Source organism: Oryctolagus cuniculus, chromosome 8, assembly GCF_964237555.1.
Source record: "Oryctolagus cuniculus chromosome 8, mOryCun1.1, whole genome shotgun sequence".
NCBI classification, from domain to species: domain Eukaryota; kingdom Metazoa; phylum Chordata; class Mammalia; order Lagomorpha; family Leporidae; genus Oryctolagus; species Oryctolagus cuniculus.
The window spans coordinates 54,917,227-54,943,273 of NC_091439.1; the positions used below are offsets into that span (position 1 = coordinate 54,917,227).

Sequence of the window (26,047 nt, forward strand, 5' to 3'; positions counted from 1 at the left end):
CCTTATGAACACATGTACTTTGTAGATTAAAGTGCTGAGTCACTGTCCGGCAGGATGCTGGCGGTGGCCATGTGGTCCCGGTGCTCAGTGTTTCTATTCCACTTGCTCTATCGGCATGTTCCCACCTCAGTGCCAAAATGCTTGTGTGCAACCCCACCCTGCCTGCCTGAGTGATTGCGTGTTTCAGGCTAATACATTCACTGTTAGAACCTTTGAACTTCAAGGCACAGGAATGGAGGTGCAGAGATATCCAAGGCCCTCATTCAGTGCTTTTGATGAGGTAAAATAGGGGAAAAAAGCATAAAGCTTATCTTCTTAATCATTTTTATGTGTGTAGTTCTATAGTGTTAATTATATTTGCATTGCTGTACAAACACTGTAGAACTTTATCATCTTGTAAAACTGGAATTCTGTACCCATTTAAAGAAAACTCCCCATTTCCACCTCCACCCAGCTCCTGAAAACCACCGATCCCTTTCTCTATCTACAGATTTGACTCCTTCAGATTCCTTGTAAGCTGAGTCATACAGTATTTATGGCTTTGTGACTGTACTTAATGTCTTCAAGGCTCAGCTACGTTATAGCATGCATCAGACGTTTCTTTCAAAGGCTGAATAGTATCCCATTTTGCATTTGCACCACATTTAGTTTTTCCATTCCTTTATCATTGGTCACTTGGGTTGCTTCCCTGTCTTAATTATTGTCAATAGTGCTGTAATGAACATGCATATAAAAATATGTCTTTAGGACCTTGCTGTCAATTTTTTTGGTTATATGTACCTAGAAATGGGATTGCTGAGTTACTTGATTATTCTAATTATTTTAATGATTTTATTTTTATTTATTTGAGAGATAGTTATAGACAGTGAGAGGGAGAGACCGAGAGAAAGATCTTCTGTCCGCTGGTTCACTCCCTAGATGGCCGCAAGGGTCGGAGCTGTGCCAAACTGCAGCGAGGAGCCAGGAGCGTCTTCCAGGTCTCCCACATGGGTGCAAGGGCCCAAGGACTTGGGCCATCTTCTACTGCTTTCCCAGGCCATAGCCCAGCGCTGAATGGGAAGAAGAGTAGCCAGGACTAGAACCGGTGCCCTTATGGGATGCCAGGATCGCAGGCGGAGAACTAACCTACTGCGCCACAGCACTGGCCCCTTGAGTATTCTATTTTTAATTTTGTGGTGGAAACTGCCATGCAGTTTTCCACAGTGTCTTTGTACTCTCCCTCCAACAGTGCACAAAGGTTCCAATTTAGTTATATTTTGGCCAGCACTAGAATTTTATGAAGTTCTTTGCTTCTAAATTCAGCATGGCCCAGCTTTGACTGTTGCAGCCATATGGGGAGTGAACAAGCAGATGGAGGAGCTCTGTCTTGCCCTCTGTCAATTGCCCTGCATTTCAAATAAATAAATCTTTAACAAAAAAATTGGAGTTAATTTTATAAGTTAAGGGAATAAGGGCCAGCGCTGTGGCACAGTGGGTTAAAGCCCTGGCCTGAAGCGCTGGCATTCCATATGGGCTCTGGTTCTAGTCCCGGCTGCTCCTCTTCCGATCTAGCTCTCTGCTATGGCCTGGTGCTTGGGGCCAAGTGCTTGGGCCCCTGCACCCACGTAGCAGATCTGGAAGAAGCTCCTGGTTCCTGGGTACTGGCTCCTGGCTTTGGATCTGCACAGCTCCAACCGTTGCGGCCATCTGGGGAGTGAACCAGCAGATTGGAGACCTCTCTCTCTCTGTAACTCTGTATTTCGAAGAAATAAAATAATTCTTTAAAAAAGAAAATAACAAGAAGTTAAGAGAATAAACCAACATATCATGAAGTGGATCAAAGCCAACCTATCCTATCAAACATTCAGTCAGATGCTTGTTTGAGACCAAAGTTTTCTGACTCATCAAGGGGATTGGTGGTGGGCAGAGGTGACAGTCACTAAGTGTGTCCCTGCTTGATGTTTGTCCATCAGGGGACATGTAATCCATTAGGATGGTGTCTTTGTGTCCTAGGACTTCCTCATTTACTGCTTCTTCCAGGAAACCTTTAGCCTCAATAGACTGCACACTGCAACATGCAGCATTTCATTAGTCTAGCAGTTAATGAATATACCTTATCTGTCCTTAGCCATATGTTATACAAAATCTTAAAAGTAGTTTTTAAAATCGTGAAGGTTTTCCTTCAATGGTTGTTTAACAAACATGCTTGCATAACCTTTTAAAAATGTGCACAAACTGCACTATACCGTATGGACTGGCCTACTTCTTTTTTTACTCTTAACAGCATGTGCCTTAGGGTTATTTCATGTCAGCATTTAATGCAAATCTACCTGGTACATTTATGGCTGTATTATGTCCATTGTAATTTATTTGACCATTGTCCTGTCAATGCACATTCAGACTATGTCCAATCCATCTTTTTTGCTATTACAAAACATGTTAGTTCATATACTTCCTCAAGTACATTTAATGGGTATATTATATGCCGCCACTGGAGGTATTGTGTCCAAATATGTATGTATTTTCTTTCCTTTTTTTATGATTTATTTATTTATTTGAAAGGCAGAGTTACTGAGAGGCAGAGAGAGAGAGGTCTTCCATCTTCTGGTTCACTCCCCAAATGGCCTCAATAGCCAGAGCTCAACTGATCAGGAATCAGGAGCCAGAAGCTTTTTCCAGGTCTCCCATGCAGGTACAGGGCCTACAGACTTGGGCCATCTTCTACTGCCTTCCCAGGCCATAGCAGACAGCTGGATCGGAAGTAGAGCAGCCGGGACTCGAACCAGCACCCATATAGGATGCCAGCACCACAGAAGGCAATTTAACCCAGTACACCACAATGCCAGCCCCTTATATTTTCAATTATTTTATCAGACCTTTAAATGACCACTCAATAGTAAATGGTAAAGTGAAATTATATGCACTTTGCATATTTAGTGGAAGAGTAGAGGAAGTAAATTTTCAGAGAAACTACAGTATGTGTCCCCAATAAACTGCTTATTTATTGGAAAAAAACAGTTTGCACTTTGATGGTTTGTTAGATTGTTATTGAAGAATATGTTTTGGCCAAGACATAAACCCTAGGCCAAATTAAGTAGGTATTTTATAGTGAGGATGCATGTTCTCAGGTGTGGGAAAATTTAGAATTTGGATTTCATGTTGTCAGAAGAGACATGATATTGACACGGAGATGCCATGCTTCCGTGTGGCACACATCTCTCCCTAGTCTAAGGGCGTAGAGCGGATTTGTAGACTGTTGTTATTTGTTTTAACCTGTTCTGGAATCATAGAGTATTCTGCCTGCTCTGCAAACTGCCATGAGTCTAAGAACCAGAGCAGCTCCGGTTGTGCTATCAGAAGCATCTCTGATCTCTCCTGTGTTTCTAAAAAGTTATTGCTTCTGTTGGGTCAGCTGTTGCCATGTTTTGACGACTGGCAAGACTATCACACCTCATTTTTGCCTTTTGATGGTGGTGCAGGAGTTGGATAAAAGCACGTTCGTTGCCTAATCCTGAAAGTAATTGTACCTGTGGTTATTGGGTTACCAGGGTGGAGACTGAGGTGGCTGCCATTTCACAATTAAAAGTCCTTAGGAACCATCTTTTGATTCCAACATGCCTACATTTAAGTTGAGGACTAATGTAGGAATCTTATAAAAATAGTTTTTAACAACTATTGATGTTGCTATGGAAAAAATTAAAAGGGTTGATGATTTATACTCATGTTTCTTTCTTCCCAAGGCAGAATTCTAGAATTCTGAGAGTGTTTACTGAGAGATCCCATTGTGACTTCCAGATGGCCATAAAATGTTTGCTCAAATAAATTATCAATCTTCCTAGAGTCTGGGTTCCAAGATTAGCTAAATCTCTTTACATCTTTATAAAGGACCTCAATACTTGTAAAAGAAAAAAAAAAACTGAAACCTGAAAATGAGAACTTTTATTCTAAATTTTCCAGCATCTGTTTTTGAATATAACCAAAAAAGAACCCCAACCACATATACATACACTCTTTCAGTAATCTTCCAGGACTCGCAATTCTGTTATTGCTACAGTTTTGTTTATTTACATGGTTTTTTTTTTTCCTCTTGCTATAGGCTTCTAGAGATACTGCCCCTACCAGTGAGTACTGTAATGTCTGATATACAGTGGCTGTAGATTAAGTAGGTGTTGATTCAATAAATGAATCTATCTTTTCCCAATAAATTCTAATTCCAATTTGTCATCCAAGGGCTGATCACAGATGAGGGTTATATCTCAACTTCACACTATAAAACTTACTAGTAACACCTTATGAGGTGGTACCGTTGAGCCTGTCTACTCAATGTGTCCATTGTGATGAGGCACTTCATTCCTTCTAGTGGGATTAAGCCACTATTAGGACTCTTGCGTGCTACATCTAAATGCCAGCATTGCATCCTGTTCCTGGCTCTTGACTCCAACTTCTTGTTCATGTAGTCCCTAGGAACAGTGCTGATGCTTCAGGTAGTTATTATCATACACAAGCCCTGGACTGAGTTCCTGGCTCCCAGCTTTGGCCCCGGCCCTGGCCCTACCCAGATGTTATAGGCATTTGGTGAATGAACTAGTAGAGGGAAGCATGCTCTCTTGCGCTCTCTCTTACTCAAATAAATATGTTAAAATTACCAATTAGTATGCTGTTGTTTTCCAATTGTCAAACAATGCAGAGATGTATGTAGCAGCAGATAGAAAGTCCTCCTGAGGAATATTGCAATTACTGTCCAATGAGTATTAGGTGTCCTGTGTCATCTCACATCTGAGAAAAGACACGTATGTAGTAGTCATCTGCTCTCATGGAACTCAGACCCTCAGCTTGTTTGCATCTGTGGCTCCAGAATAGTCTTTATTACCTGCTTGAAAGGTACCTGGCACGGGAGCTGGATGCCTCTCCCTCACGAAGTGCTGGTGGAGAATGCTCACTTCATCCTCTGCGTGATCTGGCTAGCTGTCACTGAAACTTGTGCTGTGAAGGGCTCACATGTGATCAACTTTTATCAGCATGGGAGCTGACATCTGGACGCAGCCTGCTGGGTTTGGAGCTGTCTGTACGTGCCCCAGCTGCAGGGCTCCCTGACCACACTCTGGCCTACTCCCACTATTGCCAGACAGCAGCTCTGCCCCGCAGGGGCCACCAGTCGTCTGCATCCCTCTGCTGGGGAAGGGCCACTGTGTAAGAGCAGCCTCCCAGGCCTCAGGGAACTGCCCAGAAGAGCTGTGGGAATGATGACCCTGACTGATGCCCTGAGACTCAGGGGTCAGCCCCTTGAACCCAGGCCATGAGTGCGGGTAGAATGCTTGTTAAAAACCAGACAGTACGTCTCCCGGCAAAGGGAAGGCAGCTACTGAGCCCTTGGGAGATGAGAGACCAACAAGGATGTGGGTTTATCACAGGGCAGCCTTGGCCTGGTGAACTGCCCAGCAATACAACCAGCACTGTGGGGAGCAAAAGATGAGGGGGGCTTCAAAAAGTCCATGGGACATAAAATTAAGAGATAAATTTATTTTGGTGGAAAAAAAATTCTTGTAATTGATGTATAGTTTCTCAGTGATAGAAGGTCCTTCTTATATACAAGTAGACTTCTTGTTGCAATAGGAAGCAGTGGAGCAAGCAAATTCTCTATAAATCGGTTGCCTTGACTTCACTTAAAGGCCGTTAGCCTTGATCTCCTCCCTGACGGAGTGAGATGAGTGAGGTAATGGTGGTATTCAACACAGGAATGCATCGCAGCGTCAGTTACAACAACGACGAGTAAGGGAATACGAGTACTGCAGTAAAAGCTTTTACTGAGCACCCGTGTATCAGAGACTCAATGCTAACAAAATGCTTTCATGTTGCTTTACAGAAGTCTTAGAACACATTTTGCAAGTTGGATATTATCCTCATTTCACATGAGTGAAAACACTTAATAACTTGCTATTGATGACACCAGTAAATGATGGAGCTGTGTTGGAGCCCAGTAAATACAAACATTTCAAATTGCAACTGCAAGCAGTGGCTTGAAGTAGTAGCTTCGAGAACTTCAGTGCTACCACCAGACATGGCCAGAAAGAGTGGCAAAATGGATTAGCAATGTCTGACATAGGCAGGGCTAGAGGTGGCAGAACAGAAGCTCAGGCTGGCACCACGGATCAATAGGCTAGTCCTCCGCCTGTGGCGCCGGCACACCGGGTTCTAGTCCCAGTTGGGGCGCCAGATTCTATCCCGGTTGCTCCTCTTCCAGGCCAGCTCTCTGCTGTGGCCCGGGAGTGCAGTGGAGGATGGCCCAGGTACTTGTGCCCTGCACCCTCATGGGAGACCAGGAGAAGCACCTGGCTCCTGGCTTTGGATCAGCATGGTGTGCTGGCCACAGCATCCACTTGGGGGGGTGGGGGTGAACCAACGGAAAAGGAAGACCTTTTGCTCTGTCTCTCTCTCTCACTGTCCACTCTGCCTGCCAATAAATAAATAAATAAATAAAAGAAAAAAAAAAAAGAAGCTCACAATTGCCTGCTGCAAGATAATGTCACAGGCAAAGAAAAATGTCTCCTCATCTTAAAGTATATTTTGATAAAAGTGCCACAGTGTGACACTGTTATCATAGAAGCCACCTGGTTCCAAAGCGTGCAGTGGCTGAGACGTGCCAGGGGCAGAGCTCATGGCTTCCCACGAATAACAATCACCCCACTGCCCGAGCAGCTCCCCCATTGCTCTCCATCAGTAGCATTGTCACATCACAACAATGCGCCTTTGCCTGCAGACACATGGGCCCAATGGCTGGCACTGACGGTTTCCCTGAAAAGTGCCACTGTCCTCTGGTCTGAGTCAGCCTTATTGTTTGGAGCTTAGGGAATGAGGCTTATGTCCAGAAATGGGACAATAATATGTGCACTACGCTTGTTGTCAGCAATATTGTGCGTCCTCATGAAACCAAAACCTTCTAAAATGCCCTGAAATGACCACTCTATACCCTTCCTTTCATACTTTTAAATCCCGATTTGCCCCTAACTCAAACACCATTTCCTCTGAAGCCTTCCAGGACTGCCACCACCAGCCGGAGCCTCATTCTTTTTTGCCATCCCAGCATCAAAAACCATGCTGATAAATATTTAAATGGCTGGAAAAAAATAAACTAGCTTGTGCTTTAGAAATTGGGGATAAAGTACCTTGATTTTGAAACCCCAGAGGATGAAAGGAAAGTAACTATTTCAAAGATATTGTCCTTGGATGAACTTCAGTCGTGTGCACAGCACACAGTCTAGCTGCAAATATAGTGGGAGAAGAGCTCTGGGCCGTGTTATTTCTGGAGGTGGTGGTCTACAGTGTAGCGGGGGACGGGAAGTGTTATAAAGTCTGCCCGATGAATCTGAACAAAGTCGTAAATCTGGAGCAAAGACTTGACATTTTGAAAGTGTGTCATTTATACTTTTCCTTGCTTCTGGGTTACCCAAAAGTCATTGACCTCTCCCTTACCAGTTTATATAAACAGATAACTAATATAGCAACTGGTCTACCAACACTAATTTTGACTAGATGCATCTTAGAGTCACAGAGAGAACTTTTGCATAGCATGTTAATACTGTCAGACATCTGCTGAGAGTCAGACCTTGAGCGTTGTGTCTGCTGGGATGCACTGGGCTGCAAGTAATCGAATGCACACCCGTGAACAGCTAATACTCTGAGGAAGTTTTATTGTTTTAAAAACAGGGAGGCTTGTGAGTCACTGAACGGTTCACTGAGCCCTTCAGTCACATCTTGAAGAATTTACCACATATTCCCTGAGCTGGCTTTGTCCTCAAGGTGACTCCCTCGTGGTGGAAGATGATTGCTGCATTCCAGAAATACACGTTTAAGGGCAAACCACCAGCAGCCTTCTCCTCTGATCACATGGGCTAGAATTGGGTCGCATGCCTACCTTAACAAATCACTGGTAAGGAAAATGAGATTACAAAAACTGGCTTAGATATTTAAGATTTATTCCTAGATTAGAGCTAAGATCACCTTTCTTGGGGGAAGAATACATTGGAAGAAATTGCTGTCTGTTAACATGGAAGAGGAAGGAATTTGGCTATAGGCTGAACAACCAACAGTGTGTGTTACACATGCTTAGTGGAAACACCACACGCACACTTCCATATTCTGTTGCAGCGAGTCGAAGTGTGTAAGTGCAATACCTTAACATAGTGATGGTGACAAGTTTTTGTATTAAAATTCAGCCATCTTCTGTCATGGTAAAGACAAGACAGAAAAAAAGAAACTTGAAGTAAGACAAAAGTCTTCATGATCTGTGTTTAGCAATACAGTCCTCCTCCCCAAATTAGGACATCCCATTAGGAGGAGATAATTTCTTTGAGATGAGACAGAAGGAGCCAAACCTAAGGAACCTGAGAGAAAAACTCTCCCTGTGGAGGAAAAGGCATGGGCAAAGGCCCTAAGGCAGGAAACAGAAAGCATCTGAAAAGTGCTTTCTGAAATGGTTTGCCTCACGTGGAAAGACGGAGAGAGGGGAACAAGAGGGGACAGAGGCCCTTCAGAGGCTGGTTGGTCCTGGGAAGGAGCTGGGATTTTCGTTCTGAGTGCTGAGGGAGGCCAAAGAAGGGCTGAACAGGATCTACCGCCACCGGAGGACAATAAATCATCCTATGCAGGGTCATCTTTTGCATTGCAAAGAGTGACACCATTTGATGGATGCAGGTGTTGTGCCTTTATAGAAGCCAGGAATTCTTCATTACCTGGGCCCTCTGCAAAGTGGATCTGTCGTTCTAGTTGGTGACCACAGGCTTTAGGGGCAGCCTTAATGACACTTTACAGCACTTCTAACACGCTTCAAATTAATGTGTGTGTGTGTGTGTGTGTGTGTGTAGTGCCTCTGAGGAGATAAGAAAGCTCCACCTCCCAGTCTGGTGAGGGTGCCACTCGGTTCTACAGATGTTCACTCCTTCATCTCCCAGTTGACGTGGCTGCTGCCCTTTTGGGCAGAGAAAGGATAGGCAAGCACGTGTCTCCTCTGTGTTGACCAGTTCTCTTTCTCAGTCCCGGCTGTGTCTTGCACACTCTGGGAGAGACACTTCACAGATGCACTCGCTGCTGGAAGCTGCTGGTTCCAGTTGCCAAGTCCTTTCACACTCCGGGCTGTATTACTGAACACAGCATATTTGCAGAGCCTTCTTGTGAACTTAGCAGTCCTTGGGGTCCTTTGTTTTCATGTCAGGTTTTCTTCTTTTTTCCAACAGTCCACTTTTTCAATGATCTTTGATGAGCACCCCTGTCTATGTGGAGGGCTTTGGAGAACAGCATTGAGCTGTGTGTTACTCCATGGTTGTGGGAAACATTCATCTCTGCCTCGTATTGGCTGCCTAGGGGAAATGATATAGGCGAGCTGAGCTTTGAAAGAGGTGCCTTCTGGTCTCTTTGAGAAAGATGAGTTACAGTGAAAAGTGGGCACCCAGAACCGGGGTTTGGAGCCTCCTGAGGAGTCCACACGGAAGCCAGGAAGTCTGGATTGATAAGGCCAGGCCCGATGTAGAAGAGTTAGCTTACAGAGATAAACAGATTTTCAGGGAGGAGAACGATTGGCCATAGGACAGAGCTGAGATTAATTCCCAGGATTCACAGCCACCCCCAGGTTCTCCCCAAGGAATAGTTCTCAACTGCAACACCAAGGTCACTGAAGATTCTGCTTATCCACGACCGCTTTTAGGAACATTAGTGACGATGTGGGAGCGCATCTGCTCTGGAGGATAGAGCACTGTGTTAGCTCTCGTGCCCTTAACCGTTCAAGATGCTTCCAGGTAGACACAAATTATTACGACGCTTCCCTGCCTGTTTCCTGCCAAGGGCCCAGCTGTCCTGTAAGTATGCTCAATAGCCAGAAGTGAAATGATCTTACTAAACGCTGTTTCCTTTCTTTCTTTCTTTTTTTTTTTTTTTTTTTATGAAGTATATTCGGTGCTCTTCGTACTGGTGCTTATATGGTATACATTTTGATGACCAAAGGCCTCAAGCAGTCAGTTTGTGACCAGAGTTTTTACAATGGACCAGTCAGCAAATTCTGGGCTTATGCATTTGTGCTCAGCAAAGCACCGGAACTAGGTGAGTGTTTTCTCTCCTCCCCGTTCTCCCCCCTCTCTTTGTAGCTATGCTTCCACAATATTTCTGAAAAAAGGAACAGAAAGACAGTTTGCAGGTCCTGTGTGGTTGGTTGCAGGAAAGTCAACAATGATTGGATTTGAGATCTTGACTGTTTTGCTCTTTACTCTTCCTTCTTTCCAGTCCTGTATCTTAATAGCAAAATTGTTTAAAGGAAACATGCCAATTTTTAAGTACTGCTAAAAATTATTCTCTCAAGGGCTTATAAAATGTACACAGCGCCCTCTCTAAAGCTCTCTAACAGCTGAGCTAATATTGGAATAGGAGAAAATGAAAAGCAACACAGCTATTTCCATATGGCACATCCGTGAATACTTTCATTTCCCAAATTAGGATTCAGATTAGAAGATTAAGCTTTTCATTTGAGTAGTCTCATGTTCTCATTAATGGATGCGCTAAGGGTTGGTCTCTGGCGGTGTTTGATTTTGATCATCCCTGAGACTGGCCATGAAATGGACATATGTAGAATCGTTCACCTTCTAGAAATTAATAGAAAATACTTGGCTGTGTCTGTCCATTTCTAAGGCTCAGCTCTCATGGTCTTGAATCTAAGAGTGGCATAGGTTAGAAGTAACAGGAAGACTGAGTGACAAGGGTTGGACGTGGGCACATTTCTCTAGGAAAAGCCATTATTGTCAGGAGAAGGGATCGATTGATAATAATATTCTCATGTTCTGAGTGTCCTTTTTTAAATTTTAGAATGCCAAATCTTGTCCTTCAAATATTCTGGAGCCTGTTGGATAATGGCCTTGCAGAGGTGGGGTCAAATCAGATCAAAACTCAGAGCGGGAGTGTCCGAGTCAGCCAGTCCTGGCCCTACTTAGTGAGCACATTCCCGTGGATGCCCTTTTGCACCTGTCACAGGTTATATTCCGTCCCAGCTTTCTGTAGTCAGGAAACCTTGTCACTTCTGTTAAATTGAGAAAGATTTAGGGCTCTTGAGAATTTTTCATGTTTTTAGATCCTAGATTGTGCCTTTCGGTATTCTAAGATTCTAAGCTTCTACTGATGAGAATGAAGAACATTTCTTCCACAGACAACAATGAAATTGTATTTTCCTCCTATAACTGCATGCCTGCAGTTTTCCCTGAACTGGGTTTGTGTGTGTGTGTGTGTGTGTGTGTGTGTGATACACTATACGCAATATCCATGTGTTGTGCAGCCATCACACCATGCATCCTCAAAACTTTTTCCACCAAATGAAGATCTGTACCTATGCATTCTATTACTAGGACAAATTCAGAGAAGACAGCCACCGCCCTGCATTCTGGGTCAGGTCTTTAGCACCTACTGTGTGAATTATGTTAAAACCTGCTGAGATTTGCTGTTGGTAAAACTTGGAAACATCTGCTCTGAATCTAGGTCCTTGCTCTGTTGAGCTTGTCATTGTTTTTAAAACTGACTCAGCAGCACTCCAACTAACCCTGTGAACGGGGCCCCAGCCGACTGTAACAATGCACACAGATACAGAGTAGGCCCTCCTCGGCTCTTAGTGGCCCTGAGTGCCCCGGAGATTTCCAGATGCTGATGACTCCTCCATAGCTACAGAGAGTCACACTTGGCAGGTGCATGGGTAGGAAATGCTCGGGCTCAGGGGCAACACATAGATGTGAGAAATCCCACGCCCTTTCTGCAAGCTGTCTGGGCTGAAAATAGCTGGCCTGGAGGTTAGCGAGACCATAATAAAGAGAACATGACCTGAGAGGTAGCTGAAATGGGTGCCATGACTGGAACCGCCTGTGTGTACCTCCCCAGAATTCTCTCCATAAGGCCAGTGGCCAACATTAAATGTACAGTCTGCAGGATGGTTTACATTTCTGGGTCATTCCATTGCTGCTGGGCAATTCGGTAAATATCACAACTCAGAATGGCCTCGGCTTGTGATAAATTAAATGTGATATTATGTAGTTCCCTGGAGAAAAAATAACTCGTACTTGCCAGAATCGTGTGACTGGCAGGTCTCAGCTGCAATGTCAAAGGCCCTCTCCCCCACCCCTGCCCACCCTTGTTTCTCCAAAGGAAATACCATTCTCTGGGGCACCCGTTGTGGGGACAGTAACCTTAAGTAGCTATAGAATGGTGCCCCGGCTGGCTGATCCAGAGCCATTCCTGGGAGATATTTCTTATGCCGTCTGCCATCCTGCATATTTGTTCTGGATGAGGTTCTTAGTTGAATTCAAATTAATTTTGATTTTTTGATTTCAAGATTTTATGACACTTCCTTTCCCATTCATGCTGCTCCTCCTCCCTCAAAGGAAGTAGAAGCACCTTAAGTGACTCAAATCAAGCCCAAGCTCCAACCTGTGCCCCAGACAGGAGAAACACAAAGTGATTCTCAAAGCTAGAACTGACTGACTGCAGGCTCCACTTTCTGTTCCACATTAGCCCTTCTAATAGGATCAGCTTTTAACATGAAAGTGAGGACAGAGGTAAATCTAAAGAATTTGCGATGATTAAATGCTTGTTTATGGCAAACAGGTTGTATTGCTGTGTCATGTGGGGCTTATATTTGTGTTAATACTAACACATTAAAAACATCTCAATTATGAATGATTAAACTTGATTTTGACATACAGTTCCTTGGACTTCTACAGTGTTTCCACTGTGAACAGAGGTAGTCTGGAGTTATTGTGTCTGCACTATAGTCTGCAGAGAGAGGGGAGGCCCCACAGAACAGAGTGGATCTTTAGCAGCCGTGCAGAGGTAGCCCAGTTTACTGCTAAGAAGTAGACCGCAGGTCTCCTGACACCAGTTCTGTCCTTTAAGCTTACACATGAGAGTTACCATCTCCATGTGTCTGGATGAGCCTGGCTGATAGTTGCAGACAAAGCAGGCGTTTTGCAAGAGAGAAGACGATTTCAACAGAAATTTTATGATAGGTTCAGAATGTAGCAATTAGAATCCTTCCTCTTGTGCTCTGAACATAATGCTTAACAGTTCAGCAGGGAAATAAACTAATAGTTCTTGAGTGATGGAAGGAGGCAGCCCCTGTATATTCCAACCACAGCCGTCAGAATGTTAAGTCTTCCCAGGGCCCAGGGCTCTTTGACCTTGTGTATTGCCACCCATTTCCAGCTATCCATGGAGAATGTGAGGGAGCAGACTAAGTACTAGTTCCCTTTGCGCTTAAACTTCAGGATAGGAAGGACCTTCTAGCTCTCATTGTTACACAAGAAGCCATTTGAGGTCACCAGTGTTCATGGGGGATTGGCTGTAGGACACCTCGCCACCCCCACCACCCCACCAGGATACCAAAATGCTGATTGCCAAAGTCCTTTACATAAAATAGTATGGAACCTCTGCCCATTTTCCCATGTACTTTAAGTCATTTCTAGGTTACTTATGCTAGCCAACACAATGCAAATGCTATGTGCAAAGATGTTAGGCTGAAATGTTGAGGGGTTAATGGCAAAGGAAAACAATTTAGTGTGTGTTAAGTACAAATGCAGTTTTAAAAAAATATTTTCTATCCCATTTGATAAAATCCATGGATGCAGAACCTATTGGTATTGCAGGCTGACTATGTAGAATCTGCTTACCTGAAATGAATTCTAGTTTGCATTGTGGAGATTCCTTACCTCTGAAAAGAGAGGGCTTTTCCTTCAAAGGGATATTGTTAGAAAAGTCTTGACAGATCTTAGAAAGCTTTTTCAGTTTATTCTCTACAATAAAAACTGTAATTTTCTTGTGACTCATTGCTATACTCTCATCAGCAAATGTGTATAAAAAGAAGACTTCTGTTCCCCCGTTTTTTGTTTTTTGTTTTTTGTTTTTTTTCCCTGCCTTGGCCCTTTTGTTTAAGTTTTCTTTTCATTCCAAATAGCAAGGCTTCACATTTTTTAGACGATCCCAAAGTTATGCCCTTGAGAGATGCCTTTTGTTGTGGACCAATAAAAAACTGTAGCCTTTCACTATTCTACAGAGAACAAGAACATTTTGCGGGCACTTAAGTTCCAGCAGGTGTCTCTTGCTTGACAAATGTCCTGAAGCAAATCACCCACCCTCTCCAGATGGTATTTCCCAAAATGTATAGTTGAGGTGGGAATTGGAACATGGTTGCTGATGTTCCTTCCAGATCAAAAGTTAATGGGATTTGTCTCACATGCCTTAAACATAAGATCCGTTGCTTACTTACCATGTATAAAGACTTGTTGAATGGCCTCTTTAAACTTCAGACTGTTATTAATTAACCCCACTTTATAAGAGGAAACTAGAAAGTCGCAGTCATAAGGAACTTGCTCAAGGCCGCAGGGCTAGTAAGTACAGTACGTGTGGCTCCCAGATTCTAGGCCCAGCTTCCCAGACCATCAGTTGTCATGACGGCATGATCGGGGGCTCACGGTCATTCTCTCCTGTCTTTGTCTTTCAGGAGATACAATATTCATTATTCTGAGGAAGCAGAAGCTGATCTTCCTGCACTGGTACCACCACATCACTGTGCTCCTGTACTCTTGGTACTCCTACAAAGACATGGTTGCCGGGGGTGGTTGGTTCATGACTATGAACTACGGCGTGCACGCCGTCATGTACTCTTACTATGCCTTGCGGGCTGCAGGTTTCCGAGTCTCCCGGAAGTTTGCCATGTTCATCACCTTGTCCCAGATCACTCAGATGCTGATGGGCTGTGTCATTAACTACCTGGTCTTCTACTGGATGCAGCAGGACCAGTGTCATTCTCATTTTCAGAACATCTTCTGGTCCTCACTCATGTACCTCAGCTACCTTGTGCTCTTCTGCCATTTCTTCTTTGAGGCCTACATCGGCAAAATGAGGAAAACAACGAAGGCTGAATAGTGTTGGAACTGAGGAGGAAGCCATAGCTCAGGGTCATCAAGAAAAATAATAGACAAAAGAAAATGGCACAAGGAATCACACATGGTGCAGCTAAAACAAAACAAAACACACGAGCAAACACAGAACCCGAGGCAGCTGAGGGATAATTAGATTGACATAACCCAGTAAGTTTATGATCCTTTTCGGGTGAGAACTCACTGAGTGCACCTCCATCTCCAAGCACTGCTCCTGGCGACCCCCTTCCCTCCTTCTGTCACCTCCAGAACAAATGAGCGCTAAAGGGAGCCAGAGACAGAGAGGGACGAGCAGAAGGCAAACAAAGGCTATTAACACTACATGAAACAAATGTATTTACTAGGTGTTCTATTTCTCTAAGGATGAAAAAATTTGACTTTAAGAAACCGCGAGTGCACGTAGACACACAGTCCATTCTCATCTACTTCAGCACGAAATTGGAACCAATAGGAGAGAGACCAACGGAAGAGACAGGGTGTAGATCTAGAACGATAATACTTTTGCAGAAATGAAGCTTTGTTAAGAAAGGCTAACTGGCGTAGCCCCTGTGAGAAAAGATGTCTTAGTCATTTTTTTTTTTTAATTTCAATGTAGAGGGGAAAAAAAAAGAGCAGTATTTTTCCCTTGACTGCATAGCCTCATGTTAAATGAGTTTGCCAGAACCAAACAGGGCAGGGTCCTTTTCCAAGGTTCTTCCAGGGAGGATGGGGACAATGCAGCCTGGGTCCTCCAAGGGCGGCTCCGTCCCAGAGCGTGTGTGACAGATGGTCTGTGATTTCTACTCTTACATGAGACAGGAAGCATTATCCTTTGTTCAGTTGCCCCAGACAGAAGAGTGAAATACAGAATCAGAACTATGAAAACTCCCTCTTAGCTGGGAAAGGAGGCAAGACGACGGCAAGAGAAGTGAACCGGAAATCAACTCCACAGACGACACATATGCCCCTCCCTCTTTCACTTCACACATGCTCATTGCTTTCCAAATGAAACCCTATGGCACAGTCCATATGTTCTCTATTTTTGTGAATCTCAAAAAGAAACCTGCAAGACTTTTTCTGATATAGGGTGAACACTGTGTTTCTGCATCATCTGCACTTGCTCCCCAAGCAATGTAGAGATGTTTAAAGTGCCCTCTGCTGGCCGAGTGGAGATACTGCGACAAACGTGCTTCATGGCAAGTTTGGCTGAAAACCATTGACAACAAGGGCCCCCTATAGACATATCCGTCAAATTTTAGACACTGTAAAACACTCCTCATATTTTTGGCCAAATCAGAAGACATTCGTCCTGCTTCAAATCAGTTTCAGAATTTTTTTAAAAGGGACTTTTCGCTCTGGAACTCAGAAAATCAATTTATGAAGAGCCATATTCTTTAAACAAACAAAATGCTAGATGATATTATCTGTAATATTCCAGTCCTTTACACAAGCCAAATAAATGTGTCAATGTTCCTAGTATTTCAAAGAAGCAATTATGTAAAGTTGTTCAATGTGATATAATAGTATTCTAATTGGTTAAGTAGCTTAATGATTAGGCAAAAATAGATGAAAAGATTAGGGGCTACCGCACTGCATAGATTATACACACATACACATATATGCACACTGTTGTTGGGTACACTGAACTTCGAAGCCCAAATGACTAGAAACACATTTTCTGGCTAGCAGAAAAAGAAACTGTTGTTTATCTTTCTTGCTTTATTTGAGAGTGTACAGTAAAAGGGATTTTTCAAATTATTTTTATATTATTTTAGCTTTAATTGTGCTGTCATTCATGAAACAGAGCTGCTCTGCTTTTTCTGTCAGAGATGGCAAGGGCTTTATCAGCCTCTTGTTTATGTGTGGAACTTCAAAAGAATAAAGTTGTATTCCATTCTGTGTGAATGGCTTGAACAATGAACAGAGGATCCATGCAAACCCAAGTCATGACGACAAGCACTGGTTGGGGGGAACGCGCACGAAGGGAGGCTGTTAGCGTCTGTGTGAAAAGTTACTGTGAGAGGTCTATGATGTCTTGATGTTGTTTCAGAGGTGAGCCGTGATCCATGGAGGAATGTATTATTAGTATTACGGCAAAAACTGACATGAGCTGAAAGGACAGGTCCTGCTATGACAACTGATAGGTTCTTAGGATGCCAATAATGTTATTATGAGCTTTGCAGATACATGATACTGTGCAATAAGCCTTCCCCTCCTTATAACAGAAAAGTAACTGGAATAATTAAAGTGAGGGAAAAGGCCCCGTAACAGTTGACTTGAGTTTAATTGAAGGACCAGTTTGAGGCTCATCTGGTTGACTTAATTTAATTATTCTGTGGATGATCACAGATCCTTTAATGCAGGTTAGAATGAAGAAATGAGCCTAAACCTTACAAAGACTCTTCAACGAAGCTTCCAAAGCACTTTCCTCTGGGTTAGGCTCACGCCTGTGTCCACTTGTATAATAATTTAGAACTTTCGTTTTCAGGTTGAGTGTCTAATAAATAGTTTTTAAACTAGCTAAACAGTTGTAGAGGCATTTCCAGTGTTTATCATGGGAGGAAGAAAGCCACACATTTAAAAAAAAAATCTGGTATTACAGGTTCAGTGCACTGTTTAACATCTCAGCTCAGCCACTTTAATTACATCATGATATGAGGCTAGATCGCTGGCCCATGACAAGCCTAAAACCTGCCAGAGGATTGACTGCCACATAGATAATCCTGCTGTCGGTTAACATTCCAGAAAAACATGGGCAGGTAGAGTTTTTACAGCCGCCCCACTGTGCGGCAATAGATATCTTTCTAGCAGAGATTCTCCACTGCATTCCAATACAAATATGGTAAAAGCATATTCTGGCTTGGGGAAAAACTCCACAAATCTTTGATATAATATATATAAGTATATATGATTTCTTACCCTAGGTCTGAGCATCAACCCATGTCTGTGAGTTTGCAATGAAATCCTAGTGAGAAATACTCTATTCATAGAGCAGGGAGTATCATCCGGACCTTCTTTTACAACTGAGAAAAGAGTCACTACCATATTATTTATATCCAGTGCCAGACCAAAGCACCCAACTAAAATCAAGGATTGAGGTTATGATTCCAGGTAATCTACTGCCAGCCTTCTAATCCTAGCCCACTATGAAAATGAGGGGAAGAGGGAGACTATGTCAAGAAACCAGTTAGTCTAGTGAGCAATGTATCTAAGCGTAAGTTGGAAACGTCATCTGAGTGGGTTTTTAGAGAACTGAATGGAAAGACAGTATGAAACTAAGAGAACAGGTCTAGGAGAGAACCTCACATAATTTAAAAAAAAAAATCAAGTGTAGTATGTTTATAAGACAAAGCCTGTCACAACAGAGTAACCAAGCACCTGGAGTCAACTACACTGGAGACAAGTATTCTAGAAGTCTGGCTGTATTCCTAAACTGCTGAATGACCTGGGAGAGATCGCCTACTCAGGTTACTTATCTTTTCTTTAGACTGATAGAGCAGGTTCTACTCAGAGTATGTATTGCACAACTAAGTTAGCTACAGCACATTCTGACGGTTTGGCTTGGTTTTGTTTCACAGTTTGGTTAATGATTCTTTATAAGAGTTGCTGGATTGGCCAGGTGCACTGTCAGGAGAGATGACCAAACAGACTTAGCCTCTCAGCTTCAGAGCTTGGAGTTGTGTACTCATGGTCCACGTCTCTTTTAGACACTTTGTTTCCCTGAAAAAGTTTCCATCATGAAACTTTTGCTCCATTGTGTGAGAATTTCATGATGGCCTCCAACTTTCCAGTACTCCAATGTAGTCTTTTTTCCCCCCAACCTTTGTTTTCAATAATAAATACTTTGCTATCTGGGATGATCGGAGAGCCTGTGTTCGTGCTGTGGGTCATTGTCTCCTACGGCTTTTTTTTTTTTCTTTTTAAGTTTTCTTTGGTCCCTTTTCTATTTATGTACAACACCTAATCTTTGTGCCTCAGACCCGTTGCCATGAGGAAGAGATGTTGCTACAAATGCACCACCGCCTTTTGCCTGTCGTGTAGATGCACACGCTGAGCGCTGAACACCACCCTGTTGTGTTCCGACAATCAGTCTGAAGGGCCGGGTCTCAGTTCGCCAAGGAGCCAACAGCCTCTGTACACTAGTGCCCAAAAGCTACATAAAACAAATACGAGTGCAGGACCAGCATATCCCAGGATGCCTGCTGTGCCCGATTGTAGTTACAAGCATGTGCAAGCCGTGCGGCAGGTTCTCAAGCTGGAGAGGCCAGCTGAGGGCCCCTGTGCCCAGCACGGACGACTTCACAACGGTTTCTCATCCTCAGAGCCTTTGCTATATCAGAATTCACAGAAGAAAGTGGGCGTGGTGATGAGGCACCCCTGCTCCTGCCTTCCGCGTTCTAAAGAGAGTGCAGACGATGCGCTAGCGGTCCAGACGGCCCCTTGGAGCGCAGCCTCGCACCTTGGGTTTCTAGGGTGGACCGGCAGAAGTCCCAGTCACATAGACTTCACTGGAAGCCCAAATTCCCGTCTGTTGTGGTAAATACCTTCTAAAGATACTGTTTAAGTGAAAGAAACTTGTCCCGTTATCCAGGGTCAAGCCACATTTGCAATCCATGTAGGCTCAAATTGAAAGATCCTGACTCCTGTTGCTATTTAAGTGCTGTTATTTTCCCCACGCCTGGTGGCGCTTGAGCCTCCCTTTCAGTGGACAGAGGTCAAGAAGGCTACAGAAGTAGCCCAAATGTGCTCTCTCTGACCGTGCTCGCCTCAGGCAGGGATGTCTGTCGGGGGCTGTGCAGCCAGGAGGTTGCTTGCTGCTACCTTGAGAACCACTGGAAGATTCAGCTTCTTAGGGGCCCCAGCGTCTCTGTTCAGATGGATGCCCACTCGGAGAAGCCTCACAGAGCAAATCACAGCAATGTTGGAATTGTTATTTTCAAGTGCTTATTTCACAACATTAAAAGAAATATTTTTTCTGGTGTATTAAAAATAAAATCATAAATTTTGATTTAAAATCGAACTGTTTCTGGTTTCTCTTCTCTCTTGATCTGAGCAATTCAAAAAGGACATCCAGGGCACAGAACTACTCAGAAAAGCTAGTGCCACCTTTGGGCCTGTTATGCTCATGGGAGGGACGTGAGGCCACTCCTCCTCGGTTCTCCAAAGCAACCCAGCAATGACGTGCTTCTGGTCCCGCTGACTTCGTTCCCACAAGGTGTCTAGCCTTGCAGGGGTATCACAGGATTCTCTTATCTTTTGGCTGCCCAGAGCAGTCTTAATGGGGCAGACAGTAGAAATTGATTCCTTCTTTTACAGGTGAAAAAAAATATATTCACTAGATCCAGTGTCACAGAAGTGGAAGGAATGAGAGTTGTGCCTTTTAACGACAGAGAGACCTCAATCTCCCATCCACTGGTTCACTTCAAATGCCCATGATAGCCAGAGCTGGGCCAAACGTGAGCTAGGAACTCAGTCTGGTGTCTTCCACAAGGGTGGCAGGGATCCAACCACTTGCGCCATCACATGTTGCCTCCCATAGTGGAAGCTGGATTCAAGAATAGAGCTGGGACTACAACCTGGGCACTCCAGTATGGGATACAGGCCCCCCAAGTAGTGGCTTAACCATTGCAACAAATGTCCATTCCATGCCTTTTGTTTGTTTGTTTTTAATTTATTGGACAGAGAGAGGTCTTATCTACTGCTTCATTTCCCCAATGTATGCAATGGGCAGAGCTGAGCCAATCTGGAGCCAGGAGCATTCTCTGGGTCTCCCACATGGGTGCAGGGACACAAGGATCTGGGCCATTCTTCACGAGCTTCCCAAGTGCATTAGCAGGGAGTGGGATCAGAAGTGAAGCAGCTGGGACTCGAACCAGTGCCTATATGGGATGCCAGTGCCACACACCTGGGTGTTAACTCACTATGCCACAGCACTGACCTCCCATACTTTGTTTTTTAAAGTATTTTGTTAGAAGAACTGTACACATTTCTGGGGTACCATATGCTGTTTTGATACATGTGTAGTGCAATGTCCAAGCAGTTCATATCCATGTCCTCAAGAATTTAACATTTCTTTGTAGTGAAAACATTAAATTTCTATCTTTACGTTTTTGTTTTAAGCAGAAAAATACATAGCACTTTTACTTACCATGCAATAAAACCTCAGAACTTTAAAAAAAAAAAAAGATTTATTTATTTGAGAGGCAGAGTTACAGACAGGTGGAGAAACAGAAAGAAAGGTCTTCCACCCACTGGTTTACTCCGGAAGTGGCCACAACAGTTGGAGCTGGTCCAATCCAAAGCCAGGAGCCAAAAGCTAACAAATTCTGGTCTCCCACGTAGGTGCAGTGGACCAAGCACTTAGGCCATCCTCTTCTGCTTTCCCAGACCAATAGCAGAGAGCTGAATCAGAAGAGCAGCTGGGACACGAACCGGTGCCCATATGGGATGCTGGCACCACAGGTGGAGGCTTAGCCTACCACACCACAGCGCCGGCCCCTCAGAACCTCTTACTCCTATATAGTTGGAACATTACACAGTCATCAACTTTTTGCTATTGATCTCCCCACGTCCCTCTGCACCATTATGCTTTAAACTTCTCTGAGGTCAGACAAGGATGAGATTTGAACATTATCTCAACCTCAATTACATTGCAGCCATTCAATCTTTTGCAAAGGAGTATAAATGAATCAACTCCCAGTTATCTGAACTGACCTTTGGACAGTGTTTCAGGGTAGTATGTTAGAGGAATGTCTTCGTCATGGCAGCACCTCCTTCGGAGTAAGGGCTCTGTGTGTGCCTTACACGCCTACTATTTGTTGGGGGTTGCCCAAGGTGTCCATTCTTTGGTCCTAAAAGAATTTGGTCTTCAAATTCTGCTGTTCAGGTATAGATTCCATTGCATATTTTAGGTTGAATGGCTTATGTCATTCTTTGTTTTTGGAGCCCCCATATTCTGTATACAACAGCAACGTCCCTGCAGGACCTACTATTGGGGCAGATGTCCCACAGTCAATTACACCTCTTTTCACATCTCAGAATACATTGTTAAGCTAGAACTTGCCTTTCCATTTGCAACCCATTACGTGTGTTTTCTTAACTCGTGGTAAAATGTGAAAACAGTCCGTATTGCCCACAAAGTGTTTTTTACTAACTTCCAAAACAGGGATGGGAAAGAGAATTCTACCTTCTGAAGTGTTCTGCTTTGACAGCAAAATCCCAAAAAATTGATATGAATAACTGACTGTGCCACACCTGTAGCTTCTGGAGTGTCTCACAAAATGAAAGCTTCAGAAATGAAACAGCCCGCGTGAAAACTTGCAAGCAGTTATATCACTGTCCAGCTACCAAACGACTACACTCCAAGACCAAAAGTGTCATGTAGCAGGCTTCCTCCAGCGGAAAACAAGACTGGGATTAGAATATCAATATTGTCATGGCATGATCATGCTTGGGTTTTTATTTCTGTTTGATTTAGAGTGAATGAAATGAATTGGTGTCCTAAATCAATGGTCGTGGCAGTTCGAATAACTTGGAGGCTTCTCCTTCTGGCTGGTGTGTAGCTGTCTAGTCTCCAGGCTTCGTAGGCCCAGGGTAGGTCTCAGTTATTGCCAGGCACTGCTCTCTGAGACCAAATTGGGATGCCCAGCTGTGTACAAGCACAACTAGAGTGTGTGCATGGACAGAGTCCTCAAGCCCACAGAGTGACACACGTGCACACACAGAATTGCATGTGGATGTACCCTTGGCCTCAGTCCATGTCATGTTATATCAGCAAGCAGGATAAGAAAGGCTGTGCTTGGAGAAAGACGGGACCTGATCTGAAAGAGACTTTTGTCTGATCAGTTATATTTTTGCCCCTTTTATAGCTTTGTATTGTTTTTTTAATTTTCTGCTTTTCATGATTCTTCATCTACATAATTGAAAGAAGGAGTCTTGGAGATTTTGCCGCATTTATTTATGCGGTACAGAATATTCGTAGGCCCAGGGTAGGTCTCAGTTATTGCCTGGAAATAGGAAATAGTTATTGCCAGGAAAAGATCCTGCACATACGCGCTATGAAACCAACCTGGCAGCCTAAGGGTTAAGCACGCGTGCCAGCCCCTCCTGACACCACCCTTCTCTCCCTGTCATCTGTGGTATTTTCAGCCCCACGCCCAGGGGTGAAAACCATGTTACACTGGGGGTTTCACACACAGCTTCCTTTTCTATTGACGAACACTAATTCCTTTCATACTCCAGGGACAGGCCGGCCCCCGGGGTGTTTCTATGCTGTTTTATTTATGAAAACTCCAGTGGGGGTTTCCTAAGGAGGCCAGCAGCTCTCGGTGGGGAGAAGGAAAGCAGAGTTGGCTATGCCCCTATCGTCCGCATCTCACAGCCACCCGTGAGTAACCATAAAATACCCAGTCAGTGCATTGGCTCTGAATGAGAAGCTGTCCTCTTCTCCATAGCTTTAGAATGCTAGAATCAATAGAATAGCAGTAAGCCCACTGAGCTTCCAAACTGACCTCGTGGGCCCTGCCTACCAGCAAAGTGGGTGACTTGGATATAGTTCCAGCATCCTGGTTTTAACCTAACCCAGCCCCAGGATTTGAAACCATTTGGGGAGTGAAACAGCAGATGGAAGGTGTCTCTCTCTCTCTCTCTCTCTCTCTCTCTCAACTTTGCCTTTTAAATAAATAAATAAATAAATAAAAACACTGGGTAGATACACTGTTCTAGGCCAATATCTGTGGATGGAACAAGAAGATCTGTGGCCCCAGTCAATAGGATTTATATCCCTGCTAGCATCGTTTTTGATTGTTCTTAGTGTCCTCAGCTGCAAACCCACCTCAGCAGTAGGCAGCCCATAGCGAAGTAGGCCTTAGCCCTCCACCATGCCATGCTGGCCTTGCAGGCTGTGAGCTCCAAGTGTGTTCCAGCATTAGGGCATGGGGCCCACTGGAGTGCTCGCTTCATCACTTACCCAAGTGCAGGCCTCATAACAGAGTAATTGTTTGCTTTGGGACAGGAAAGGCAGATGGATGACAAAACATTACATAGAAACCTGGGGCTGGTACTGCAGGGCCTCAATCTCCCCTCCTGAACATTGGGCCAGCAGTACCAACCCTGGCCACACCCTTGGCAATAGCGGGACTCAAGCAACCCCTCCGGGACCCTGGGGCAGTGTTCCCAGAACCCCAGCCACAGGACTGAAGCTAGTGCCCCTCGTGACTCCAGACCCTGACCTACGGGCTGCTCCCTACACCCAGGCACCCTGCTGGAACTGAAAAAGCACCCGATGTTCCCACTGCTCCTGCTAGGAGAGATTATACTACAGCATTCACTGTAAATAAAGCCAAAATAGCTTATCACACCAGTATCTGAAGACACCCCTTCAGAAAAAACCTTTACTGTGAAAGCTACTTATTAAAAGAAACAACTAATCCACCAGACACAGAAATATCAACATAGGGACACAGGAAGTATGAGAAAGCAAGGCCATGTGACAGCCCCAAAGGAAGATCAAAATGCTTTAGTAACAGGCCTCAAGGAACAAAAGATTGACAAAGTTCCTGTTAAAGAATCCAAAAGAATGATTGGAAGGGTGCTCAAAGAGATACAAGAGGACACAGAGAGTTGTATGAAATTAAACCACACACACACACACACACAAAATACAGTTGAGAAATTCGACAAAGAGATAAAGACTTGAAAAAGATCCCAACATATCATGGAAATGAACTTAAGAGAAGGCAAATAAAAAAAATGCAGTTGAAAGCTTCAAAACAAACTAGATCAATGGGAATAAAGAACATCTGAATTTGAAGACAGGTATTTTTAAATATTGCAGTCAGACACTGAAACAAAATGAGGGGGCTGGCATTGTGGCAAGGTGGGTTCAGCCACCACTTCCGGTACCAACATCCCATATGAGCAGTGGTTCAAGTCCTGGCTGCTCCACTTCTGATCCAGCTCTCTGCTAACAAGCTTGGGAAAGTAGCCAAAGATGGCCCATGTGCTTGGACCCCTACACCCACATGGGTGACCTGGATGAAACCCCTGGCTCCTGGCTTCAGCTTGGCCCAAACCTGACCATTGCAGCCACATAGGGATTGAACCAGTGGATGGAAGATCTCTTTGTCTCTTTCACTCTATAACTCTGTCGTTCAAAGAAATACAAATCTTAAAAAAAAAAAAAAAGAAAGAAAGAACTGCAAGAGATAAGCTGTAGGCTCCAAAGAAAAAGATAAGGAAATGGAAGAGATAAAGAAGCAGAACCTAGGTTCCTGGTTTGATTGGTTTATATTGTGTGCATGTGTTTGCAGTATTGCACTATGCCCCATAAAAATGTACAAGTATTACACATGTTAGACCGGCGCCATGGCTCAATAGGCTAATCCTCCACCTGCGGTGCTGGCACACCAGATTCTAGTCCTGGTCGGGGTGCTGGATTCTGTCCCAGTTGCTCCTCTTCCAGTCCAGCTCTCTGCTGTGGCCCGGGAGTGCAGTGGAGGATGGCCCAAGTGCTTGGGCCCTGCACCTGCATGGGAGACCAGGAGAAGCACTTGGCTCCTGGCTTTGGATTAGCGCAGTGCGCCAGCCGCAGTGCACCGGCCACAGCGGCCATTGTGGGGGTAAACCAACAGAAAAAGGAAGACCTTTCTCTCTGTCTCTCTCTCTCTCTCTCTCTCTCTCTCACTGTCCACTCTGCCTGTCCAAAAAAAAAAAAAAAAAGTATTACACATTAATCAAACCTTTAAAAAACAAAAAAAGATCATTAAACTGAAGTACAATAAACAACATCAAAATACAAAAACTAAACCAGGCAGAGCTATGGTTTGAGGGATTGAATAATGAATATTCACTTATTCCAATGGAAACGTTACAATCTCCTGTAACATAGTAGCTGTGATCACCAAAATCCTTGTGTAAGACTTCAGAATGTAGGCTTTGGAGATCAGTTGCTTGGAGTTATGCCACTGGGTAGTTATTTGAACCTCTGCCTCAGTCTCCTTATTTCTGTAAGGTGGATAGTAATGTACCTATTGCATAGAGTCATTGTGAGAACTCAATTAAATACACTTGTAAGTCCCTTAGTATGTTACTTGGCAGATAGTAAGTGTTCCAAAATGTCAGCTGCTATTGCTGCT

General features: G+C 44.0%; 1 protein-coding gene across 6 annotated transcripts in view; it reads left to right on the forward strand.

Annotated features, from left to right (window-relative positions):
- The window catches only part of ELOVL6 (ELOVL fatty acid elongase 6), a 131,146-nt gene extending 111,219 nt beyond the window's left edge, over positions 1–19,927 (forward strand). For all 6 annotated transcript variants that reach the window (XM_008267482.4, XM_051819519.2, XM_002717122.5 and 3 more), the window contains 2 exons: positions 9,917–10,068; positions 14,495–19,927. In XM_008267482.4, coding sequence (XP_008265704.1) covers positions 9,917–10,068; positions 14,495–14,919 — 577 coding nt within the window. In that variant the 3' untranslated portion in view covers positions 14,920–19,927. The remainder of the gene's footprint in view (positions 1–9,916; positions 10,069–14,494) is intronic.
- The last annotated feature ends 6,120 nt before the right edge of the window (positions 19,928–26,047 follow it).